Source organism: Oreochromis aureus, linkage group 11 (assembly GCF_013358895.1).
Source record: "Oreochromis aureus strain Israel breed Guangdong linkage group 11, ZZ_aureus, whole genome shotgun sequence".
Taxonomy (NCBI): domain Eukaryota; kingdom Metazoa; phylum Chordata; class Actinopteri; order Cichliformes; family Cichlidae; genus Oreochromis; species Oreochromis aureus.
The window spans coordinates 33,210,380-33,234,135 of NC_052952.1; the positions used below are offsets into that span (position 1 = coordinate 33,210,380).

General features: G+C 40.9%; 1 protein-coding gene across 2 annotated transcripts in view; it reads left to right on the forward strand.

Moving 5' to 3' along the window:
* The first annotated feature begins 17,851 nt into the window (after positions 1-17,851).
* znf385d (zinc finger protein 385D) overlaps positions 17,852-23,756 on the forward strand; it is a 95,258-nt gene continuing 89,353 nt past the window's right edge. Inside the window, exon 1 of one of the 2 annotated variants that reach the window (XM_039620144.1) lies at positions 17,852-18,121. In XM_039620144.1, the coding sequence (XP_039476078.1) occupies positions 18,100-18,121 (22 nt within the window). In that variant the 5' untranslated portion in view covers positions 17,852-18,099. The remainder of the gene's footprint in view (positions 18,122-23,756) is intronic. The other variant, XM_031728433.2, reaches the window with a different exon arrangement.

Consider the following 23,756-nt stretch of genomic DNA (forward strand, 5'->3'; position numbering starts at 1 on the left):
AGAGATCAGCGGAACGCAAGAAGACCTGTAAAAAAACAAACTGATGTGAAATAATACCAAAACCAAGCATCATCTCTTGCCAAAATCAAAATTTTGATTATCAGCAGCTCAATTTGTGTATCCATGGTTACTTTGTACTTAATTTGTACTGTTGACACTGGATAACATGACGTATGCAAGGATTACTGAAACACTAAAACCACGAGACAGTGAAAGGGAGAAAGACCAAAAGGTGAATAAAACACCTCACACATTTATATTAGTAGAAACTATTAAATCCCACAGTGCTTGATTATTCATCAGTGCAACATAATAACAATATAGACAGAAAAGTTTGATTTTTTGGATGTTACGCTGCCTGTTTCTATGTTGTCCATATCACATTTACATAATTTCTAGCTGTTTGTGGCAGGTGTGGATCAGCGGATCATGCAAACATTGAACCTGCAGTGCTGCATGATGGCATTAAGCCTCCTTCCAGGATTGGTTGCTGAGCCTCCTCTTTGCTTCCTCATTTTTAGGTCCTAATCAATGTTTCTCATGAAGGCAATGACTCAACCTGCTTGGGAGTTCATACAAGTTGGTCTCTGGTGTTTTATCAGAAAGCATTTCAGGAACTCAGCTTGGTTTGCTTTTGTTTCATTGTGTTACATGTGTAGTATTCTCAAATATAAGCCGCATGTTTTGTGGTTCTATTTGGTCTTAAAAAACAGAAAACTAATGTAACTCAAAAGTTTTATAGTTAGGCCTGTGGTTTGTAATCTAAACAGCTTAAAATGTAACATGTTGTTAACATGAAATATGCTTATATTTTCACGCTTTAGTTTAAAATAGTTCAGTGATTTTAATTCAGAAATATGAATCCACTCTTGTCTTACCACAAACTGTCTGCACACTGACAATAGGTCTGGTTTAGCAATCTGTTTTGTGTTGCTGGCTTAAGCTTTTATTTAAATTGTTAACTGACCATTGCAGCCACAAAAATCATTCTCCCACTGTAGCTACGGGAGCCTGACACTGTTAATTGAAGAATTCAATTATTTCATTGCTAGTTTGGGCTCTCGAGTTACTGATTTGTGTGCAAAAGCAATCAAAGCATTTCTCCTGGCATATCATGGATTCAGCAGAAAAACAGACATTACACAGTTTCACAGCATAATAATTACACAACGAATGAAAGCTAATACAAACCCACATTTTAGCAGTCTTGACACTGAGCTCTGGGGCACCTCTGTACAAATTCTCTGATGGAATAAAAAGAGATCTGTTACACGAGCTCCTTTGTTGAGGAAAAAATGACTCATTAGCAGGTCTCGCTGACGAGTTAGCTAAGCACGCTGTAGTATCGACCTCCTGCAATATTTTCTGCAGCTCCTCTTCTCTCCTCTCGCCTCACTAATCCAGTGATGCTGGAAAATACAGCAAACATTTTCTCAGACGGTTTACAAAGGCTGCCTTTGTTGACCAGCCAAGAAAATTTTGGATCGGATCACAAATGCATTTTAAGCACAGCAAATGGATGTATGACATGCTTGTATAGGCCCCGAAGTGCTTACTCAGGCCCGTGCATTCCTAGTGTCAAGGAAATTCTCGGTTCTAGAGAATCTAATGAAGACAGATTTGATAGGAAAATTGATCTTTTAAAGCCCTGGATCTGCACTAGTTGTGAGGAAAATATCCACTGGGTTTTGTCTCACAATGAGATTTCCACAGTTTGAAAAATGGGACACTTACTCTGAGAAAATAAGTCTGTGTCCAGCATTAATTTATTGGCAACCTAAGACCTTTACTCATTTATTATTAATTAGGTAGAGGATGTTCTCATTGTGTTTTTACTGTTACCTCTAATTAGTTTCTAATACTGCTCAGTGTAAAATAATAAGCAGCTGTGTCTCTATACGGCGTGGCGTATAGAGACGAGAAAAAGAGCTAAAAGAGAAACACCCAAAATTTAGAATTTATTTCCATCACAATGACGTTGTTGGGAGTGTCAAAGATTTTGTCCAGTTCACTTAGCAGATCGTGCTAAGGAAGTTTTTCCAGGGAACATAAAGAGGGATAAACTGTCTTTTGGCGAGATGCCTGCTAACAACGTGACCTGCCAAACAACCAAACAAGTGGAATTTCACAATGTCTTCCTGATACTTAGCAACGCCCTGTCGACACAATCAGATGTAAGTGCAGTAAAGTAAGTCTTAGTTTGTCTCAGCTCTGATTTCCTTTAGCCTCAGTACACACTCAGCAGACACACCAGGCATGTATCTGGAGATTTCAGGGGGAAACTTCCATCTCAGTTTTATAAGACATTGATGCAAATCAGATCTGCATTGACCCGACATCCTGAAGGCTCGGTTGAGCTGCGCGGGCTGCAATCGATACGGCCACACCAGATCGGCTTTAGTGCCACAGGTCTGTGTATTACTCAGCGAGGGCTCTGATTTATTCCCACAGAAACGCCTTCTTCCTGGCAGCTTTAATTAAGCGCTGAGACAGCCAACAACAACAGGGCAAGGAGTCCCAGTCGGAGATCAAGCAAGATACAGAGCAGCGTCTCAGACAATCCTTTGAAGTTTTTGTCATTAGGCTTGACTTGACGCTGCCACGACGACCACAACGCACTTTGTCATGAGTGCATGTAAAGCCGTCTCCAGTGTCTAGCTAATGGCGTTCCAATGCTAATACCTCCTCTACTTTTAAGATAACAAGAGTCAGATGATTGGCCACGCAGCCTTCCAGTAATATTTCACTGCGTACAACCACAGAAGAGATCTCACCTGCTTTAATAACCCTTAATGCCCGCTCTTTGTCTTAATTAAGGCAACAGTTTGCGTCAGTGTCCGTGTTTGTAATGTGTTTGCATCTCCACTGGTTACAAACAGCAGGCCTTGCTTTTAAAAATACAACAAAAACAGTTTACCCTTTCTGTTCCTCGTAAAAACAGATGTTTAGATAGTCGCCATCCCAAGCACACTTTGCGACTTTCCTTGATTTAGTACTGGCAATGGCTTTTAAAAGAGACTGGATGAAGTAGGAGGTCGCCAGGAAGTCAGGAACACATCAGTATCCAATTAGACGCTGTTAAAACTGGGAACCCTGCGTGTAGAGTTTGGCAGAAGTAGGGGGTTAAACCGTTTTTTTCCTGCTTTCATGTCAAAGGGGGAGTGGAGAGTGAATAATCCCTGCTGTAGCTTGGGGAGAGACGAGCCCTGGCGGTCGACATGCAGTTGAACAAAATTCATTTTGGACGCCTGTTGTCTTAGATCACATCAGGCTCAGACTTACCATGCTTTTACAGAAATTTTAGAGCCCTTGTTTTGACTTTCCTTTGACACTGAGTTACTTCATGGCAAAAGAGCTGCACGTATCCGCATTACAGGTATTCTTCATTATGACCATGCATGTCGGTATTATGTCTAAAGACGTAAGTAAGGAGTAAAGTGGAAGACGAGATGAAAACACCAGAGCTGACATTTAGATGTGAGCTCTGTTGAGCTCAGAAAGCTCTTCCCGCTTAATAATCTTCAAACTTTGATGCCTCCTTTTGTCTAAGCACTTTGGCTAATCTCCTCTTTTCCGTGAGATCCCTTTGAACAGTGGTAAACATTTATCTGAGGCAAACTTGTCTTTTAGGCGAGTGATGAGCTTTTGACATCAATTTGTGTTCGTTAGACTGCAGCAGTTCTCCCTCCCCCAGAGATCAATACCTCCGCTCGTCTCTTTCTGGCTGTTCGGCTTTACAAGCTGTAAAGACAGATAAAGTGAAAAGAAAGAGGGAGCGGGAGATTGAAAGGAGAGAGGGAAACAGAAGTGGAGGGAATCACAACAGCCAAGCTGCAGAATAAATCTGGAATTGGTTTTATTACTGGAGCATGACTTCCTTGATGTTTTCTGCCTGGACTATGTGATGTTTTCAGATCAAGGTTACCGGACTTTCTCTTCTATTGTAATTCTATAAAATAAATGCTCCTGAAAAATGTTTCTGACTAACGGGGATTTCTAACTCTGAGAGCAAGCATTTATGAATTGCCAACCTTTGAAAATCAGACTTCTTTTTTCTTTTCTTCTTTTCCTCAAAGATAAGGAGCTTGTCAAGGGAGGGCGAATCATATATTGTATGATAAGGAATCTTTGGAGGAGATTAGGCTCTTAAATGAAGGGTTCACTACCAAAACATTCAGTGTAATAGAAGTCTCCTGCAGACTGATAAAAGCATTCAACTAGAACCGAGCGAAGACTCGTTTCCGCCTGCTCTATTTATGTATTCAGATCTTTTGCTCAACTATTTTATTCCACCTTCTTTTTCTTCTTTCTCATCACTGCACACGCAGCATGAGTCTTCCTGAGAGGAGTGAACAATTAAGGGAACAAATTAAGATCATGAGATTTTATGACACACTTAATAACCTCCATTCTAGTATCAGAGGTTGTTGATATGATGAGATGGCTGATGAAGGCTGATGCCAGATTTGACTGGTTTCAAACATCCACGCTGGTTTTCTCCATCCAGGCAAGAGTTTTAGGACTGTTTCAAAAATAGAGGGTTAGTTATTTATTGAAAACAGAAAAATGCTCGATTTCTTTGCTTGAACCAATATTAAGGTGGACCTGGGCGTGGCTTTTCCAGATTCAAGGCTGATTGTACCCACTCAAGGCCACACTTGTGATTTGATCAGACTCAGAAGTAACTCTTTACGCAAGTTGATTAAAAGGAAAAATAATTAAACATTTGATGTGCATACAGCAGATGATTAGGGCAGTGACTTTGGTCAATTTTCAAAATAAAAAACCCAGTGCTGACTAAATGCTCCACTCGGAGACCCTCTGAGCGTAAGACACAATGTCATGGAGACACACTCAGCGAGTTCCTGTGTTAAGTAGTGAATTTAAGGTAGTCGTGGGTAGAAAATGGATTGGAAGTCAGAACAGTACCAGAGCATGGCCATAAGAAGTCATGGGAAAAGAGGAATGTCAGACTACCAATAATGTTCTGGCATATTTTAAGCTGACTATCTGCAGCATCTTTTCCATATTTGTGATTATCAAGAAATCACAATCCAGGAATTTTCTATCTGACATCCAAAAGCCTTAGTTTTAAATAAAAAGCCTTGGTGTTGATGTACTCTGTGTATCTCTCAAATGAGATATGGGTGTGGAAAGTCACAAACTTGGGTATACCTAAAATTTTAGGGTAATTTGATGAGGAAATGACTCAGAACTACTTATAGGAGTAATCAATTGAAGAAATATATTTTGAGTTTATATCCTCTGAAAAATGTGATCCTCCTCAGAGGACAGCAGCTGTCACAATAGTAATGGCCTGATTTAGCTCCTCTAGGAGTGATTACTGTTATTATAATGTACACACTTTGATAAGAAACAACTATACAACAATTAAAAAGGGAAGTTTAACAGTGAAGACCCTTTACGATCATCTCTAAAATACACAATATGAAGGACGGAGGAACTCTCTTAAAATGTACTTTAAAATGTAAAGATACAAATTATATGGAGGGAATCATATTTTGTCTGTCAAAAACAAACAGAAACATTCCCAAAAACAAACTGGACAATTTTTTATTAAAAAAAGGGAGATCATTTATCCGTTTACTGCTGTCGTCACACCACCTGACTCGGGTTTAAAGGCAGACTGAAAACAACATTTCTGCATTGCATTTGTGTCAGGGTTCAGCTCTTATTCTCACGCAGCAAAGGCACGATGAATATTTGTGTCAACTCATCCACCCCGACAAGTCAGTGTAATGCAATATGTTGTAACAATCTGCAACATCCATTTTGCCGCCACACCTATCGAGAGCCCCGACCTGAAATGTCATGACAACGGAGAGCTGAAAAAAATAAAACAGAAATTAATAAGCTGAAGCGTTTCATTTTTATTTGGAGCGATTATGAGTCATTCACGGAGAGAAATGTCATAACTGCACTCGTGGAAACTCAACTCCAGATGAGAACGCTCTGGCTCACGTCGACTCCAGCACTAGCTTGCAGACCGAGTATTACGCTGACAGCGTATGACTGTGATAGAGGGTTTATGAACTGCACGGCTACATAAAACTGCACCATGTCAAATGCGGCTTGTGTGTAGCCCACCGACATGTGCGCCGAAGGCATTGCGGCCTGCGTCCCTCCCACTAAGCCTGCTGGGATTGAATCTGGTTTCCCACCGTTTCCTCCCCATGTGTTTTACATCATTACGTGAGCAGCAAACAGGGAGGAGACAACTGCTTGTACCTGTAGGGGCTAACCAAAACAGTTGGAGGAGCTTTTATTTTGGAATTTGATATACACCATCTAAAACAAGTGGCCGTACTTTGAAGGGAACCTGGCGTGAGAGTAAAGCACACAACTGCTTCCAGTTACAGCAATGAGTCATACAAAGGCTTCTTTGCTGAGAATAATTGTATTTTTGAGGATATCATCAATATTATATGAGGTATTGACCGAAGGTATGTGCTGTTTTTCTCCTCTGAGGGACGGCTACGATGGCTGTCAGCCTGCAGCAGTTAAGGAATAAAATGACACGTGAAACTGCAGCGGCAACACTTACGGTTGCTGTAAGATTGGAAATGGAATAGAAATGGGGCTTCAGGTAATCAGACTGAAAATGCTGCGTCTGCATACTCTCTAATGCTCGACCGCTTGCCAAACTGTTGATTCTATGTTTTTTTTGCCTTCGAGTTTCTCAGCAGAGAGGATCAAAGGGTCCTCGCAACGCCTTTCAACATCCTCCACGACCAACTCCACACTTTTAACAATTGAAGTAATTGGAAACAGATAGTTACAGAGTACTGCGTGGATACTGTGACTGTCAGCACGGAGGATTCAGAGAGATTCACAAAACAAGAAACAAAAAGAACACTGACCCTTGATTTGAACATCCTGCACATCCTAATCAAAGGATGTTTACTCTGGGACATCGTGTACCCAATATTAACATTTTGGGTTTTCATTGCAGCATGATTTAAAAAAAATTTCCCCCTGTTCAATTCAGTCTTATTTATATGGTGTATTTCTAACACTATAAGCTGGCCTTAAACACGCGGGAGCTAAAACTGCTTGTTTCAGACGGTGGATGAACTGAGGGCCCGCACCAACACAAAGTAAAAAATGAATAAATATTGTAAATGCAAATCTGGCTTTTGGTGAAAAAGTGCTGACCTTAAATAGCACCGAAAACAACGTCTGATTTCATGAAAATCTCAAAACACAGATTGTTTCTGCTAAAATAAATAGTTTTAGAACAAATGGCCCAAACAAATTATAACAAATAACACACATATGGATTTCAGCTCTTGGACCGAAATATTCACTTACTAACTCAGTGTATGGCAAAATGTTTCTATTTAAGAGTCAGCCGGTTTCTCTGTGGCGCCACATGAGTCTATTCCCCACAAGACTTTGATTTGTTTGAGGCCAACACAATCAGAAGTCCTCCTTTGATTCAGTTGAGGTCTCATTTCTCTCCTTTCTGTTTCTACAGCTTCTCCCTCACTCCTCTCTTGGCTGCTGGTGGACGGCTTTGAAACGTCGAGAGTGTGCCTGTTGATCAGATAGCCTTATGACTAATGAAAAGCGTCACGGAAGTGACAGCAAGATTAATGAAGTATCCCAGGCTGCACTTGCATGCGGCGCACTGGGGCTTTTCCTGCAGGGCTGCCGCCACTGCTTAACCGCTATTTATGGTGACAAATAATGCCCCATTCTGCCACCGACACCTGCGAGTCAAGGTTAAAAAACACATTCTCCACAGCCAGCGTGCGGTTGTGGATGACATGCTTAAAGGGGTGGAAGATAGAAGGCAGGGGAGGGCAAAGACGAACAGAAAGGGAGAGCAGCAGCTTCAGATACAGAATAAACTTATTTTCTGTAACTGGGCTCAGCGGGGGGATCGGGGAGATGGTGGGGGGGCGGACGTGGAGAAAGGGAATTCAGGATTAATTGAAAACATATGTGCTGTGCAAAATGGCTGCAGCAGTAGAGCCTGAAGGCAGTGATAGCAGGGAGGAATCTCTCACAGCACTCGAGAACATTTATTATATTTGATTCTGTTTTTATTTATTTATTTTTCACTCTTGAAGAGGCGGCTGATGATGTCACCAACCGTCTGTCTGTCTGGATAGATAGTGTGTGGGGGTGTGTGTGGGCAGATATCGCTTTGATCAAGGAAAGTGTCTCATTTGTAGTCGATACTGGCGGCCGGAGCTCAGGAGCGGTCAATGCCGTCTGACCTTCAGCAGCAGCAGCAGCGTTACAGTGGGCCAGTCTGCGTTTGTGTGTCTGTGTGTGCCAGAGCAGAGCCAAAACCAGGGTTAGGTTAAGCATGTCTGGGAATAAGAAGCCACACTTACACTATGACATGCATAAACACACATGTACACACTGGTACGGTCCTGCTCAGACCGCAGGGAACATTTGAACTTCAGCTGTGAACCCATACAAACACGACACATCTGTGAGGAAGCACAGGTGTAAATAAGCATGCTTCTTGTATACAGTATGAACTCCATGCTCAAACACACAGCCACACGCGTGCAAACATGCACATGTATATACAGTTTGTCTTTGTTGGCATGTTTTTACAGCTCAAAAAATTGTTTCCACATGAGTTTAGTGAGGCAAGTAAGTGAAACATATTACCGTGGCATCAGTCACAAAGTATTTTATAAAGTCCATACCAAGCAACCTCTGGAGCTGGATTATGTAGACAACACAAATATAGGTTCCTGCGTTACCTGCATTGACCACTGAAGGTTGTCTCCAACAGTGAGTCAATTAAGTTAGCACCACTAAAAAACATGTTTACAGCCTTTAAAAAACAAAACTTCCCATCTGGATTTTGTTAAAGCTTAACGTTAAGGGCATGGACACTTTGATAGATGTCAACAACTCTGTAACACGTTTGTGATGTTTTTTTGGTCTTTTGGAGCATTTAAATGGCAAGTAAAATGATTTACTTTGAGGGGAAGCTTCTCCAAAAAATTTGCTTCGCTTTTGGTTAGTTAAACTAATTATCTGCTAATTTCATCATCAGTGTCATGTTTTACCTCACCTAGGTGTGGAAGAAAAATAAGTTGGCCACATCATAAACAAGTAAAAAAATGTGTGAAATTTGTTACAAATTTTGGGGAAATCTGTCAGAAAGAAAATTCAATATTGGCTTATATCACCAGATATCAGTAATAGACTTAAAACTCCTGTATTGATCAGGCTCTAGTGACTTCTGCTGCAGGGAACATTCATGAATGCAGGTACACAGGTATAGAAGGATACTCATTGGCAATATCTTTGAGAGCGATAACAACACCAACAACAATAAAGGCCACTTAAAGAGCTAACAGTATCTGAAGAATGATGAAATATTACTCAGAGCCCTGTGAGATGCATGAATGAGTCATTTTGTTTGCTCAAACTGCAATCAGCAGTTCTCTTTCTTAATGTTGACATGCTTCACAGATCAGAATTAAGGCAGCTTGTGAAACTAATAACAGAGGCGCAAATTAAGTTGTTTTGCAGATCAGGTCTTCAATTAGGTGAGACTGAGCTCTGACTTCCATTGTGATATCACTAAGGTGTAACTGCATCATGTACATTTTTACACACTAGCAAGACAAAAAGGAAGATGAGTCCCACCTTATTCCACTAACACAGGCAGCAAAGCTATAAGTAGCAGCAGAAAGCGAATTAAAAGCGAACAATGTTCATTCACAAAGCTTGTCTCAGCCTGGGAACAGCCGTGTTTGTTACTGTTGGAAAGCCCTGCCTAACTCTTTTACACATTGACATCAGGTGTAAAAGCAGGACCCATGAGTCAGATGTCAGATGCGCCAACCGTTTTCTCTTTTCCCAGCTTCCAAATGAGCTTGGCTCATCTGTGTAGTCTAACACAAACAAGTGGAAGGTTAATTTGCCTGAGGCAGTGTAAAGTGAGTTGTTGACATTGTGGTGTAAAATGAATCTTGGGTTGAGAACAGATGTCTCAGAACCATGTTTCATTTCTGGTGTAACAGTCTGTTGCCACTTCCCCTATGAAGGGCTGCTGACAAAAAGCCTACAACAGACAAATCTACAAAATTTTATGACAGTAACCAAAAACACCAAAAAAACCCAGCCCTGAGCCTGTAGGGTGCACTGATGATTTCATTTGAACCACACCACAAATGCAAGGCAAAGTTTGAAAAGCTAGACACTTTGTTTGACAGGACTTACTGTTGTTTAGAAGAGATTTCTCATCACCTAACAGAGCCTTTTATGCTGCTGCTAAAGTAGAACTCTGTTACTTTAACCAAACTGAATGTTGCACGGAGTTTGACTGCATGTTGTTTATGTATATTTTGGTCTGTGTGTGATGACAGTTCTTTTGGACACCTGTATATGTGTATGCATGTGTGTGCCTTACGGTAGCACACCTGGACTGCAGAAAAAAGGTTGTAAAAATAACACATATGAGTGTTTGTAGGTTGGGCTGTAGTAAACAGAGCAGTGTCTGTCCTCAGGTCCACAGGGTCAGATACTCCAGTTTTATTTAAGCTGCTGGCATCTCAGAAATAAGCACAGGGTGTCTTCTGGTGTCGGTGCTGTGCAATCGTAAGATCAACCTTACTCGCAGCTTGTCATAAATGGACACTCGGTCGGAACCCCTCTGTGGCACATTTAAGCCAGACTGTATGTGAAAGATGGGTGTAGCCTCTGGGTGTGAAAAGTGGAGCCAAGAAGAACCTTAAAGTTGTTTTCTTTCTAATGGCACCAAGAGGTGACTCCTCGGGTTGTACAAACACTTTCAGTTGTAGAGAAGTCTTTGAGAAAATGACCCTCAGCTCCCTTGATGTGTGACCTCAGTAAATGCTTTCCGTATGAGTTTATGGGCTCAGTCAAAACAGGACTTCATTAACTTTAAGTTAATATAGATATATTAATTGAGCATCCCTTTCAGTGCTCGGGGTTAATACTCTTTTTGTGACTGCCTGTGAAAAGCGCTTAATAAGTAATCTTTACATACTTAATGGGCACATTTTAACCTAAGCCACAATCTTATATTAAACCTTACACCAACACAGCTGATGCTCACAAGTGGATATTCCCAAGTATAAAATCAACCAAATCTGAAAAAGTTCTTAACTGACCCCCTCAAAATTAAAATTATCATCATTAACATTAACATTATCATGGTTACTTTGTCACTTAAGAAATCAAAACTAGATGATGAATCTGATATCAAAGTGCAGAAAGGGAGGCATTTCATATAACTTGTTTTGACTGTCCACCTACCACCATGGTGATATGACTCTTGAAAGCTTACCCAAAAGGCCATTTTTTTTTAAAGTTTTCTCAACTGAATCATCATAAAACAGATAAAACAGCCAGAGTATTCATGCTTGTTTCTGTTGTTCTACTTCACAGACTTTAAATTGGTGGAGGTTTGAAACTGATACTGATATTCAAATTAGTAGGAGTAGCAGTAAAACTATTTGGTTGTGGTTTTCAGCAGGCGTTTAATGTACTTTTTCAGTCCTTCATGTAAGTTAACAGGGTTCAAAAACAGTGGAAACATAAGGTAGATTAAAAAGTCCAATTTTAACCCCTGACCTCAAAGGGACTTTTACTTGAAGTATTGTCATAGTCTGCCTCCAAAAAGAGCCTTGGTTTCCCACTTCTGGGCAAAGCTCTGCAGCTTGACTGCTTGTCACTAAACAAGCGATCAAAATGAGTTTCCTTCGTAGGGTGGCTGGGCTCAGCCTCAAGCTTGATTTAGACTTCTGCAGCAAATGTACGCACTAACTTTCGTAGTACCAGGAACTCCGTTTTTTAATGTATTTCTTTTTATTACAACCTTCCACGCCATTCAAGTTGTTGTGGTATGTGTGAACCCGATGTGGATTTGCGTTGTACTGTTAAAATTGGGTTCCAGTTATGGCATAAGTCCCAACATAGATCTGACGAAGAAGTATAATTCACATTTCAGAAACAGGGAGAGAAGCTCGTACATCTGGAAAGAGCTTGGAGTAGAACTGTTGCTCCTCTGTGTCGAAAGCCACCAGTTGATGTGGTTTAGGCATCTTGTAGGATGGTTCCTGGGCGCCTCCCTTTGGAGGATTTCCACCCATGCCCAGGACACCCTGGAGAGATTATATATATATATATATATATCATCTGGCCTTGGAAGGACCCTTCAGGAGCAACTGTAGATCTTTGGTTCCCTGCAACTACAGCCATTTCTCTAAAATGAATTTCAGTTCTTAGGTGCTCTGCAGAGGTGCCCCTGCAATACAAAGTCCTGTGAGAGATCCAAAAATACCAGCAGTGCTGGAAGTGGTCCAACGATACACAAGGAGACGACCTTGACGGGGACAAACTTAAAACCGGCAGGTTTTCTACTGTGTATGTGGAGACCTGGAACTTTCTGATTGCACCTTCTATATGTCACAGTGAGTCTGTTTTTATATGTGACTGTGGGTCGAGTATCTATAGATTATTTTGTTCCTGTGTTTCATTTCTAGAGACCCTGTGTGTGTGTTTTTCGTGTGTGGAGAGCAAAGAGGAAAGCAGCAGAGCAGCAGCCTCATATCACCTCCTGTTGAGTCTGATTACAACCAGCCAGAGAGAGAGAGAGAGAAGGGGAGAAGAAGAAAAAGAAAAATCATGAAAAAAGTAATCGAGAGAGTGACTAAGTGAAAGGAAAACAAGAGAGAAGTGAGAGAAATGCAACAGAATGACTTTCTAGGAATGAGTGTGTAGGTATCTGAGAGAAAACAAAAGCCTGAGTGTCATCAACAAAGGCTGAAAAGGATGTGTAAAAGAGGAGAGCGAGAAAGACAAACAATAATCAGTCTGGCTACTCAATGCACATAAGTAACTGTGATACTGTTGCCTCACTGCAGTAATCGGATTTCTTTAACATAACAAAAATAAACAGCCTGCAATTAAGGCAGGTGATTAGAGAAACCTGAATAACAGGCAATACAGTGGTGGGAAAAAGTCTTTGTCCCTTCCTGCTTTTCTGCGTTTTTATATGATTGAGGAGCAGCACAGTGGTTATCACTGTTGCCTCACAGCAAGATGGTCCTGAGGTCAATTCCATCACCAGACTGGGGTCTTTCTATGTGGAGTTTACATGTTCCCCAACTGTTTACGTGGGTTCTCTGGCTTTCTCCCACAGTCCAAAGACATGGAGTCAGCGGGGTCAGGTTAATTGGAAACTCTAAATAGGTGTGAATGTGAGTGAGAATGGTTGTCTGTGCATATGTGTTATCCCTGCAACATGACCAGGGTGTAACCTGCCTCTTGCTCTAAGACAGCTGGGATGGGCTCCAGCGCCCCCTCACAACCCTGAAAAGAATAAGCGGAACAGAATGGATGGATGGATTTATGTGTTTGGCACACGTTTCAGATCATCAAACAAATTTAAATATTAAACAAAGATAACACAAATAAACACCAAATGCACTTTCTAAATGAAGATGTTTATTATTAAGGAAAATCCAAACCTTCATGGCCCTGTTTGAAAAAGTGATTGCTGCCTAAACCCACATTTGGTTGGGCAACCCTTGATTGCAGCAATGACTGCAATCAAGCGTTTGCGATAACTGGCAATGAGTCTTTTACACCACTGTGGAGGAATTCTGGCCTTCATTATCTTGGCAGAATGGTTGTAATTTAGCCACGTTGGAGGGTTTTTGAGCGTGATCCGCCTGTTTAAGGTCATGCCACAGCATCTCAATCGGATTCAGGTTAGGACTTTGACTAGGCCACTCCGAAGTCTTCATTTTTTTTTTCTTGCTGGTGTGTTTTGGATCATTGTTCTGCTGCAGAACCCAAGTGTGCTTCAGCTTGGGGTCACGAACGGATGGCTGGACATTCTCTTTCAGGATGTTTTGGTAGACAGCAGAATTCGTGGTTCCATTGACCACAGCAAGTCTTCCAAGTCCTGAGGCAGCAAAACAGCCCCAGACCATCACACCATCATATTACACTGGTAGTATGATGTTCCGAAATGTTGTGTTACTTTCATGCCAGATATAAGGGGAATCAAACCTTCTGGAAAGTTAAACTTTTGTCTTGTCAACAGGATATTTTCCAGATCTTTTTTTTGGTAAATGTGAGACAACCCTTCAGGTTGCTTTTGGTCAGTAGTGGTTTTCTCCTTGAACTCTCCCACTGATGTCATTTTGATGCCGTTTTTGCCCAGTCTCTTTCTTATTGTTGAATCATGAACTCTGACCTTAACTGAACCATGTGAAGCCTGCGGTTCTTCAGTGTTGCTCTAGGTTCTTTTGTGACCTCTTGGTAAGCCACTGATGTGATCTTGGAGTAATTTTGGTAGTCCAGTCACTCCTGGGAAGCTTCACCACTGTTAGATGTTAGTTAATATCATAGATGTTTGTTTCTCCAGTGTTTCTTTGGCTCGTGGCATGATGTTGAACCTGTCTGATGTTCAGACAGGTTCTGTTGAATCAAGTGATTTCTTGATTCAACAGGTCTGCCAGTAATCAGACCCTAGTGTGTTTAGTGACACTGACCTCGGCTTTCCAAAAAATGTGGTAAATGACAGTTAATTCATGGTTAGCAAGAGGAGCAATTACCAGGTATGTTTGGATTACCTTTATCCCTTAAACATTGAAATCATCATTTAAAAATTCCATTGTATATTTACTCAGATGATCTTTGTCTAATATTACAATTTGTTTGACGATCGTAAACACGTAAGTGTGACAAATATGCAGAACACTAAGAAATCGGTAAATCAGACTTTTGGGACTTCAGAGTGGAGACATCATTAGAACCAAGGCAAAATGTTTCAAAATCATTTATGCTCCATGTGAATAATAATGCTGAAATAGATACAAAGGGAAGTCTTTGAATCTTAGCTGTTTGTAAAATTGTAAACTGAAAGGAGTACTTTTGAGCTTCCTGTACCATTAGTCCAAATCATCCAAAAAAAGAACACAACAGATCTAAGGATATGGAAGAAATCTAATTACTGACCTGCTGCATGCATGTGTGTTTTTAACTAATGGCCTGTCTAACTATGTTACTACAAGGCCTCATATCCTTTTTAAATGAAAATTCAAACTAAAAATAAACACAGCACATGGGAGGTGTTGAGAATCCTAACAGTTACAAAAATACAAACTCTCCAGGTGGTAGCTAATCTTCCTTGGAACTTGGAGAGAAAAAACAAGAAGTGAAAAAAAGTGTAGTGCACTCAGCTTGTGATTAAAATAAATTAGCCACCCATGGCAGCAATGAGCACTGCTGAGCCAGTCAGTGTGAGAGAAAGAAATCCCTTCCCACTGTCTTTGATTTGATAAGGTCTGACGTTAATGGAAGTCAGAATAAATAATGTTTTTTGCTGCTTTACATCAGCCAAACATTTTTATCCTGGTAATCCTGCATTAATTCATTCTTTCACTCGCAGGTCAAAACAAACAAGCTGTAAACATAGCATCAACATGTTATCACCTCATTAAGTTGCCATGGTAAACATGTTAGCACACAATGGCCTATTTAACATTAGACAGATATGAGGCAACTAAAACCCAGAGAAAAATCTCTGGATATTTAACCACCTGCAAATTTTGTTGTTGTTGTTATTTTACAAAATGTCCAAAAAGTCTGGTACATTTTAACTCTTGAGTGCTGATATGATGTAATATGCTGATTAGATAATGTGTCAATCTCAATGAGTGGGAAATAAAGTTTAAAGCAAGTCTTGCCATTGAGTTTGGCTCCAAAAGTGAATCATTCTTGATAGACGTCAATATTATAATTATCAACTTTACAGCAGAAAAACAAAATATGGTTACTGGTACAAAAGCTGTTTTATTTCAATAGCAAGGTTTTATCTTAACTGTTCTGGGTATTTTTATTTTATACCTCACCTCTTTAAACTGCATAAAGAATTAAAGTTTGCATTGTTAGGCGTTTAGCTGCTTTGAGGGGAAGCTAACCCTATGACTGGCTGTAGCAGTTAGCTGCCTGCTAAACTTAACCACAGCTAACCTGGATCCTTAAACTGGACTCTCGATCGGGTTTGCTGGTTTGTTGTGCGTGTTGGTGCCTTTTGAAGCATTTTTAATAATTAATATTATGGATTGCTGTGCTCTTAACAGCTTGCCCAAGATGGCTGTGCATCAGTCTTGGTGAGTCACATAAAAGCATTTCATTTGCATGTTGCTTATTACTAATTAGCAGATGTCTGTGTTTGTGGCATGCACCCACACAGTTTATGGATGCAGCTTGCTAATGAAGCCTATTAATGTTATCTGATAACTTAGCACTCCATCTTCCCATTAAATGTAATGACTTATGACTCCAAAAAACAATGAAATAGTGTTAAAATCAAATCAGCACTTCAGTAGGTCACAATGGCTTCATGATTAATAGAATAAAAAACAAAGTAGGAAACTACCACATCTGTATAGAGTTGCAGAAATTAGTCCTAAAACTTGGATATTAATTAGTATTTTTTTAGTTGTCTGTGGGACTTTAACATAAGCTTCATATGTCTTCATGTTATGTTCGACATCATAATGCACAAGTAACTACTTCTTGCATCGCTCTAGATAAAGTATTGGCACGGGAACTTTGTTGTAGTGACTGGTGTGAGTCCATGCACATGCCATTGTGCAGCAGGTGCAGTCCTAGAAAAGAAAATACTGCATAAATCCAGTTTCTTTATTTAGTGTGTATGACGTTTCATGCACGCCTGCAATCTCATTTAGAGAAAGTGTTTTTTAACTTACATGATTGTATTTACACATCAAGAATTATAAAATTACTTTATCTCTATTCTAGAAAAAAATGTAACCGGGTGCTCCATCCAGAAAAATCCCACTGGCTGTGATATTGGTATCTTAAAATGGTTTATACACTGAATGCTTTGTGGTTGTATTTACACAGTTTGTATTCATTTATATGTTGGTATCCTTCAAAATACAGAAAAGAGTTTGCACTTGGCTTGTATAGCTCTGCTGAGGAGTTACTTTGTTCACCAGCAGAGTAAAGAAAACAAAGATAATAAGAAAAAGGTGGGGAAAAAAGCCAAAACATGAGCTAAAAGATAATAAAATGTTCTGCAGAGCTTTAATTCTGCCTTGATTGAAATATTTCCCATGCATTTTACTGTTGTTTATATGAAAAAAAAATACCGTTGGTTTAACGAAATTTGACTACCACAATTTAGTTCATATCGCAAAGTTTGTTCTTAATGCTTGAATGACTGAAATGCTTCCGTGAAATGCTTATCGAGAAGTTTGATGGCTGACATTTTTATCTGCTTCCGTGTTGCTCAACCTCCTTCATAACCTGATTTCTCCCAAGTTTTTTGTATGCATGCAAATGTGCGGCGTAAGAAAAAGATGTTGATAAAAGACAAAAAGTGAAGAAAAGCAACAAGAAAGGGAAATAAAATAAAAAACAAGGGGCAAAGATATTAAAAGAGGTGGAAACACTGAGAGAGATATGAAGAGAAAGACAAAAGAGAGATGGGAAAAGTCAGAGTAAAGTAAAAGGAAAAGAAGCGAGCTGGAGATGGAAGCATGGAAAGGAGAATACGATCAAATAAAGGAGTGACAGCGGGGGAAACCAGAAGTGAGAAAGCGCAGGAGAGGGAGAGGCTTGGTTGACACATAAAACAAAGATGAGACAACTACAGAGAGCGAAAGAGGCATTTGTGGAGAAGAAGCTGTTGCTGGAAAATGTAGATACACACCTCGGAGAGAGAAAAGAAAGAAGCGCAGGGATTTAGCTCGTGGAGGGGCCAGAGAGGAGAAGGAGGAGGAAGATAAGAGGAGGAGGAGGGAAGGGAAGCGCTAAAGAGGAGGGGAGGGGACGAAAGAGGCAAGGGAGGACCAGTACGAGGAGAGAGGGAGAGAGAGGCAGATACGGAGGTCCACAGACAGCAGCAGCGTGCAGAGTGCAGCATGCAGACTGGCCACTGACACTGCTGTTGGATTGAACACACATGCGGACACACACACACCCCTGAGGAGTGTATGAGACATGCCCAGGCTGCTGTCCATGGACACACACACACTGGCAGGGCAACAGAGAGGAAATACAGCAAACCCCCGAGCCTGAGGAGCTATGGAGAGCAGCATGTTCTTTGGTGAGTGTCTATATTTATGTGTGGTTGTGGAGTGTTTACACAGAGCACCTCCTCATCTTGTGTGAGAATCAGTGCAAAGTCCTTCCTTTAAAAGCATGAGAGTAAAAGCACAGGTTTCCTTTACAGGAAAAGAGCGTGAAGTTACACACCTAAGAGACCTCTTTTTGTCTGTGTGTGTGTTTTCGCTGCTTTATCGCAGTCAGATGCAGAGTGAAAGTGCACATTTTCTCCTCTCCAAAATGTAAATATGTTACAGCCTGCCTGTTACTTGTTCTGGAAACTAAAAAAAAGGTGGATAGGGGAGCTGCTCGCTGAAAGCGTGAAGTTGCTCACGGAGGGCTCCTAAAAATGTTGAATGAACCTGCTCATCAGGAAAACGCCTTCCTCAAGCTCATGTATGAGTTTATTGGAGTCAATCCTGGGTGGCTGAGAATCCACGCTTTGGATTTCATTGTGGATGTTTAACCAGCTGACACTCTGGAGGAATCTAAATAAGACTGGAGTCTCCTGGCTTGGGCACCACTTGATATTCAATGTAGGTTAGTTAGAGAAATTGACGAAAGGCCTCTTCCATTAGTTTTTATGGAGAAGACTGAAGGAGGCTTTGGAAGACTTAATGCGCGAGCGACTTCAAGTCAAGTGCTCTTCTCACGGCTGGCTTACAGTCACATCGGAGGAATAATTACACAGGGATCCGGAGTTCTAAGGGGGCGATTTGTTAAATGAAATACTTTTTTCTATTCAAGGGATTAAAGCGATCTGAAGTTACAGACCGTGGCTTGTAAGCATCAGAAGGATTTTCTCTTGTTATGCCATACACAGAGGAGGAGGGAGGGAGGGAGGGAGGGAGGAAAGGAGAGCTGGAAGCTTATAAATGAATAAGCTGTCAGGTGCAGAGACAGCTTGAGCTCTTTGAGATCCACAGTCGATGTCGGTCAGGTGTGAAACTGCTGGAAAGCAAAGAAAAAATAAAGGTGGTGCAGGTCGGGCTGGATGAGTGGGTTACAAGTTTGGGCCCGTTTAACCCAAAATCATAAGAAGTGAAAGTGAAAACGCAGAGAAGAACTCAGAGGTTTCGTCAGAAGGTCACGCTTGTTTTCTCTTCATTCTCATCAGGTGGAATACTAAGAGGCACCTCATCGCCACTGCTCAGTGTAAAACAAATGAAAGGGTAAAGGTCACTGCATAGTGGATGTGCATCGGTTTAGCATTTACGAACGCAATCCTGAGTGCACTGTATGGAGAAAATGGATGGTATCTCTTAAAAGATTAATAACGCTGTTTGTACTCTCGCTCTGCATTGCTGCAGTTTTAACTGGAGCTTGTTTTCCATTGAGGTGATTAATATCAAGTGACTTATGCTGACCTCTTCGAAACAAGATTCCAGTAGTGTAGGAATAAAAATAAACAGAGCAGAAACAAACGCTAATCTCTCATACATCACAATCAGTAAATGAACTCTGAGTGGGGTAATAGGTGCTGAGTGTGGGCTGCAATCATACAAGCTATTAGCACTGTTGAGTCAGAGGCCCAGAAGATATCTAGACGTTGTGTTTGCCACTGCGGTCGGCGTTTAGCCTCACATAAACGTCTTTTTGGTTAACCTCAGATTACAGAGTGCATGGGAAGTGATTGTTGGAGCCAATTCATAGACAGCTGTGTTTATCAGTGGGCTACACTCATGACAACATAGAGAGCTACTGTATGCTAATCTGAGGGGACTAGAGGTAGCATGTGTTATGTAGCTGGAAGCCAGATTTACGCCACACGCCGCTGAGATTTATGAAATTTCAAGAGTACAGAGTTTATCCTGTAAAGGTTAATTGGAAAATGGGTGAACGTGTAGCTTTCAAAAAGTAAGAATGTTCTAAATCTACCCTTTGTACTCACTTTGTTCATTTTAATGGGGGTGAAATGATTTTATGCTGCGTGCTTGAAGGCAATTGCTGATCTCACAGCATGTTAAGGGTCACAGAATACAATCAGGAAACTCCGCGAAAACACAAAAGTGTTAATCACATCTGGAACATCATCAGCATATGAATGAGTTTTTAGAGGAATTCAGATTTATCTAATAATTGGATTTATATTTGCTGAGAGAACTAGATGGCTGGGCGAGAGCGAGCTTGTTATTTTGAGACTCTCTGGCTGCGCGGACTCTCGGTCTCTCTGGGCAGATCTTATCGGAGGAACTGCCACGTTCAGGACAGTAAGAGGAGGCAGAAGGTGGAGGAGAGCGAGCACGAGATGATTCATTATTAATGCCAGTCGGCGTCCTCCAGACATCATTTTTACTCTCTCCCTCTCTCGACATAGTGCCGCAGGAGTAAAAAAAGCTTGAGCCCCAGATACGCGAATCCTTCAGGAAGGGCAGTGCAGAGGACAGTCAGAGTCTGAAGCACAGTACGATACAGTAACCACACAAACACACACACACATCTCGTTCAATGAGCTGCTCTTAACATCTCATACTGTGTGTGCTGCAACACGGTCTCAAAAGGAATGGATAAGCAAAGGCCGGTGGGTGAAAACTTGAATCTATTCCGATCTTGTTTCCAGAAGTCAGATCTCATCTCAGCTCCACATCCTTATGCTTGTGGGCCAAGCGGGCAAAAAAGCTTCTCCAAAAGCCCGAGGTTGAGTGCGTATCAGCTGGATTGTGCCTAATTTGATTCATTAGAATTATGTTTTAATAAAATAAGCCCTGAAACATGCCTTCAGCTGACATTAAAATGTTATCAAGCTGCATTATGCTGATGTGTTTGCATGTCCTGCAGACACAGAGCATCATTAGCATTGGATTGCACTCATGATGTGGGAAAAAATGACAGCTGTGATATTATTTTTCTTTTAGCTCAGCTTTGGTCACTGCCTACTCTTTAGGGAAATCTCTGGGTTTTTTAATTGTTATGTTCCCGTACAAATCACTGACTTTGTCTGCTTGGATTTTGGCACTGGGCAGCATCGAGTGTGTTTATCATGGCCTTCTGTGGTGAACACAACTGTCTGTTGTGGCTGGAAATGATTTGATGAGACCCAGTGAATCCAAACAGTAAAGCAATGGGCTGTGATAAAAAAAAACAATGAACACTTTGTTGAGCTCGAGGAAGCAGCGTCAAGTGCCAAATCTCTGTGAGATTATCACTATGCAGTAAGTGACACTTATCCATTTACATATGGTTAATTTAAAATATAAATGAGAAAAAAAAAACGTAGTTCCTGGATTCAGTTTTTTCTCTTTGGACTGGAAAAAATCCAACTCCAATGGCTGTACTGTGATTTCAGCTACATTCACATGTAAAATGATCTCTCATGCATGAGATAAAATAGCCTTTATGTGTCCCATAGACTAGAATGAATAAATAATATTACATAACCTATGAATAGAAAAAAATCTCAGTAATAAGCAGGAGCTGCTGTAACAGGCTGCCACTCCCCCGGTGCCAGATGTTGAAGCAACAGAGAAAGAGCAAGAAGTGGCAAAGGATGAACAGCGGCTAAATCTGGTGATAGAGATACTAAATTAACAACAATCAAGTGAACTGAAGCGTGACGGTCACTGCTGAGAGCGAGAGCGATGTCAGGTGGACAAGCTAAGAAAGCTAAACGTTTCCATTTTAATATCGAAGAACCAAAAATCGAGCGCACCAATAGCTGGGTACAAATAAAAAAGTAGTTTTGGTCTAATTAAAGCAAAATTGCAAAGAAACACTGTAAATGAAGCCTATTATCAGATCTTTGCTGAGACTTAATTTAAACTACGATTGCATCTTATTTCATATTTATTTGATTGATTTCATTGGTTTCAGATTTTGCAGAGGGAGACAGTAAGCTCTCTTTGCAGTTTTCTGTGTGGCATGAAGTACAAATTTGTGGTTACATTTCATAAACAAACATTTTGCAACCTCAACAACTCATAAATCTTACATTTAGCTCTCGCATACTTGGTGCCATTGGCTGCACGAGAAGCTCACAGAGAGGTCTTCATTCAGCTCCAGCACTTCCCTCACTATGTAAACAGATCAGTACCGGAGAGATTGTTTGGAGGCCACTGTCCTGACATATAACCAGGCTTCTTATTCCAGTGACCTTTACTGTTCTGTTTGTTTTGCCTTTGCTTGTTTACTTTAGTTGTGATGATTTCAGCAGATACTCCTGACAGAAAAATAGGCGACTGGGCCCGGGCTGAAGAGAGAACTCAAAGTTCGTCATTTCTGACTTGCAGGCTTTTCAGGCAGTCTTCTGCTTCAATATAATGAGTGTGACCCAATGACCTTTCAGAGTGGAGTGACTCTCCCGAGAGAGTCTTGATGCAAAGTAGATGACACCGTCACCTGGATTTACTCAGGCACTAAGTCAGGCACACATAAGTTCTCTAACATGTATCAAACATGTATCCCATTTGTGCTTTTACAGCCTCCTGTACCTGACTTTTTCTGTCACTGTGTTAAAGTATCATGAAATGAGTATGGTGCTCAGTAGCTGGGGTCAAAGTTTCCTTTCCTTGTTTCCTTTTATGGTGACCTTTTGCTGGTGGTGACAGAAGATCAGGTTTAAGAAGGAATGCAGGCATGTTTACATGTGTTTGGACATGTTGGCCAGGTTCCGACTGTTGCATTACCTTTTACCTGTTTACACCTCAGGCTTAGGAAACTATGGCAGACCTTAACTCTTTACTCTCAGAGCTCTTTAGATTATTAGCCATACAAGTCGCATTGATCTACAACATGTGTGGGAATATGGCTGAAAACCAATCCAATGCTGTGGACCAGATAAAACGTTTATTTAATTTATTGGCATGAATTTTTGCACAAAAAACCCAGGGAATTAGTCCAGTGACCTTGGTGATCCTGTGACTGTTCATATTGCACCACAGTGAGAAATATCTCAGAATAATTGCATCAGTTCCTGTAAAATTTACAGCTATTCAAATGCGGGACAAGTACTCATGTCTGATTCTCTAAAATCACTGTACACACACGTTAAAGACGTTTTACATTTACATGTAAAGTGAGCCCTCAGAGAGCAGCAGGAGGTCTCTACTTTTTATGTCTCACTCTGTGCACCGCTGCTGTCTGTCACTCGCTCCTCCCCATGAACACATCAGACGGGGAGAGAGCGAGAGCGCATCGTTACTGTGCCCGGAGAGCATGATGATGTGCAGCTTTAGAGCTGTTGCTAGGCCTTGGTTGAAGAGACGTGATCTGCTAAAGGTGTATGAAAAAGTGACGAAATCTTGTGACAAAGTTGCTAAGATAGCAACAAACAGGTGAAATGAAGCGTGATTATTACTGCTGTGAACCAGATGGATGTCAGGTGAAGAAGCTGAGAAAGTTTATATTTCCAAAATATCTGAATCCCAGATTTGGAAACAGAATCCTACACAATAAGTGAAAGTCCAGAAAAATGAATATTTGCCTGTATGCTAGCATGCTAAAGGGAGATTGTGAATATTACACAAATTAAATTAAATGGTTTGGACCCTGACGTCAGTATAGCTGAAAGCACTGCAATGTTAAGTTATTGACTAGCCATGGCTGGACCCATATTGTTTCTAATTTCCAGCAGGCAGTGACCCCAGCGGTTATGAAGAGAAGTCTGATTCTGTAAATGTCTAACAGAAAATAACTACTTT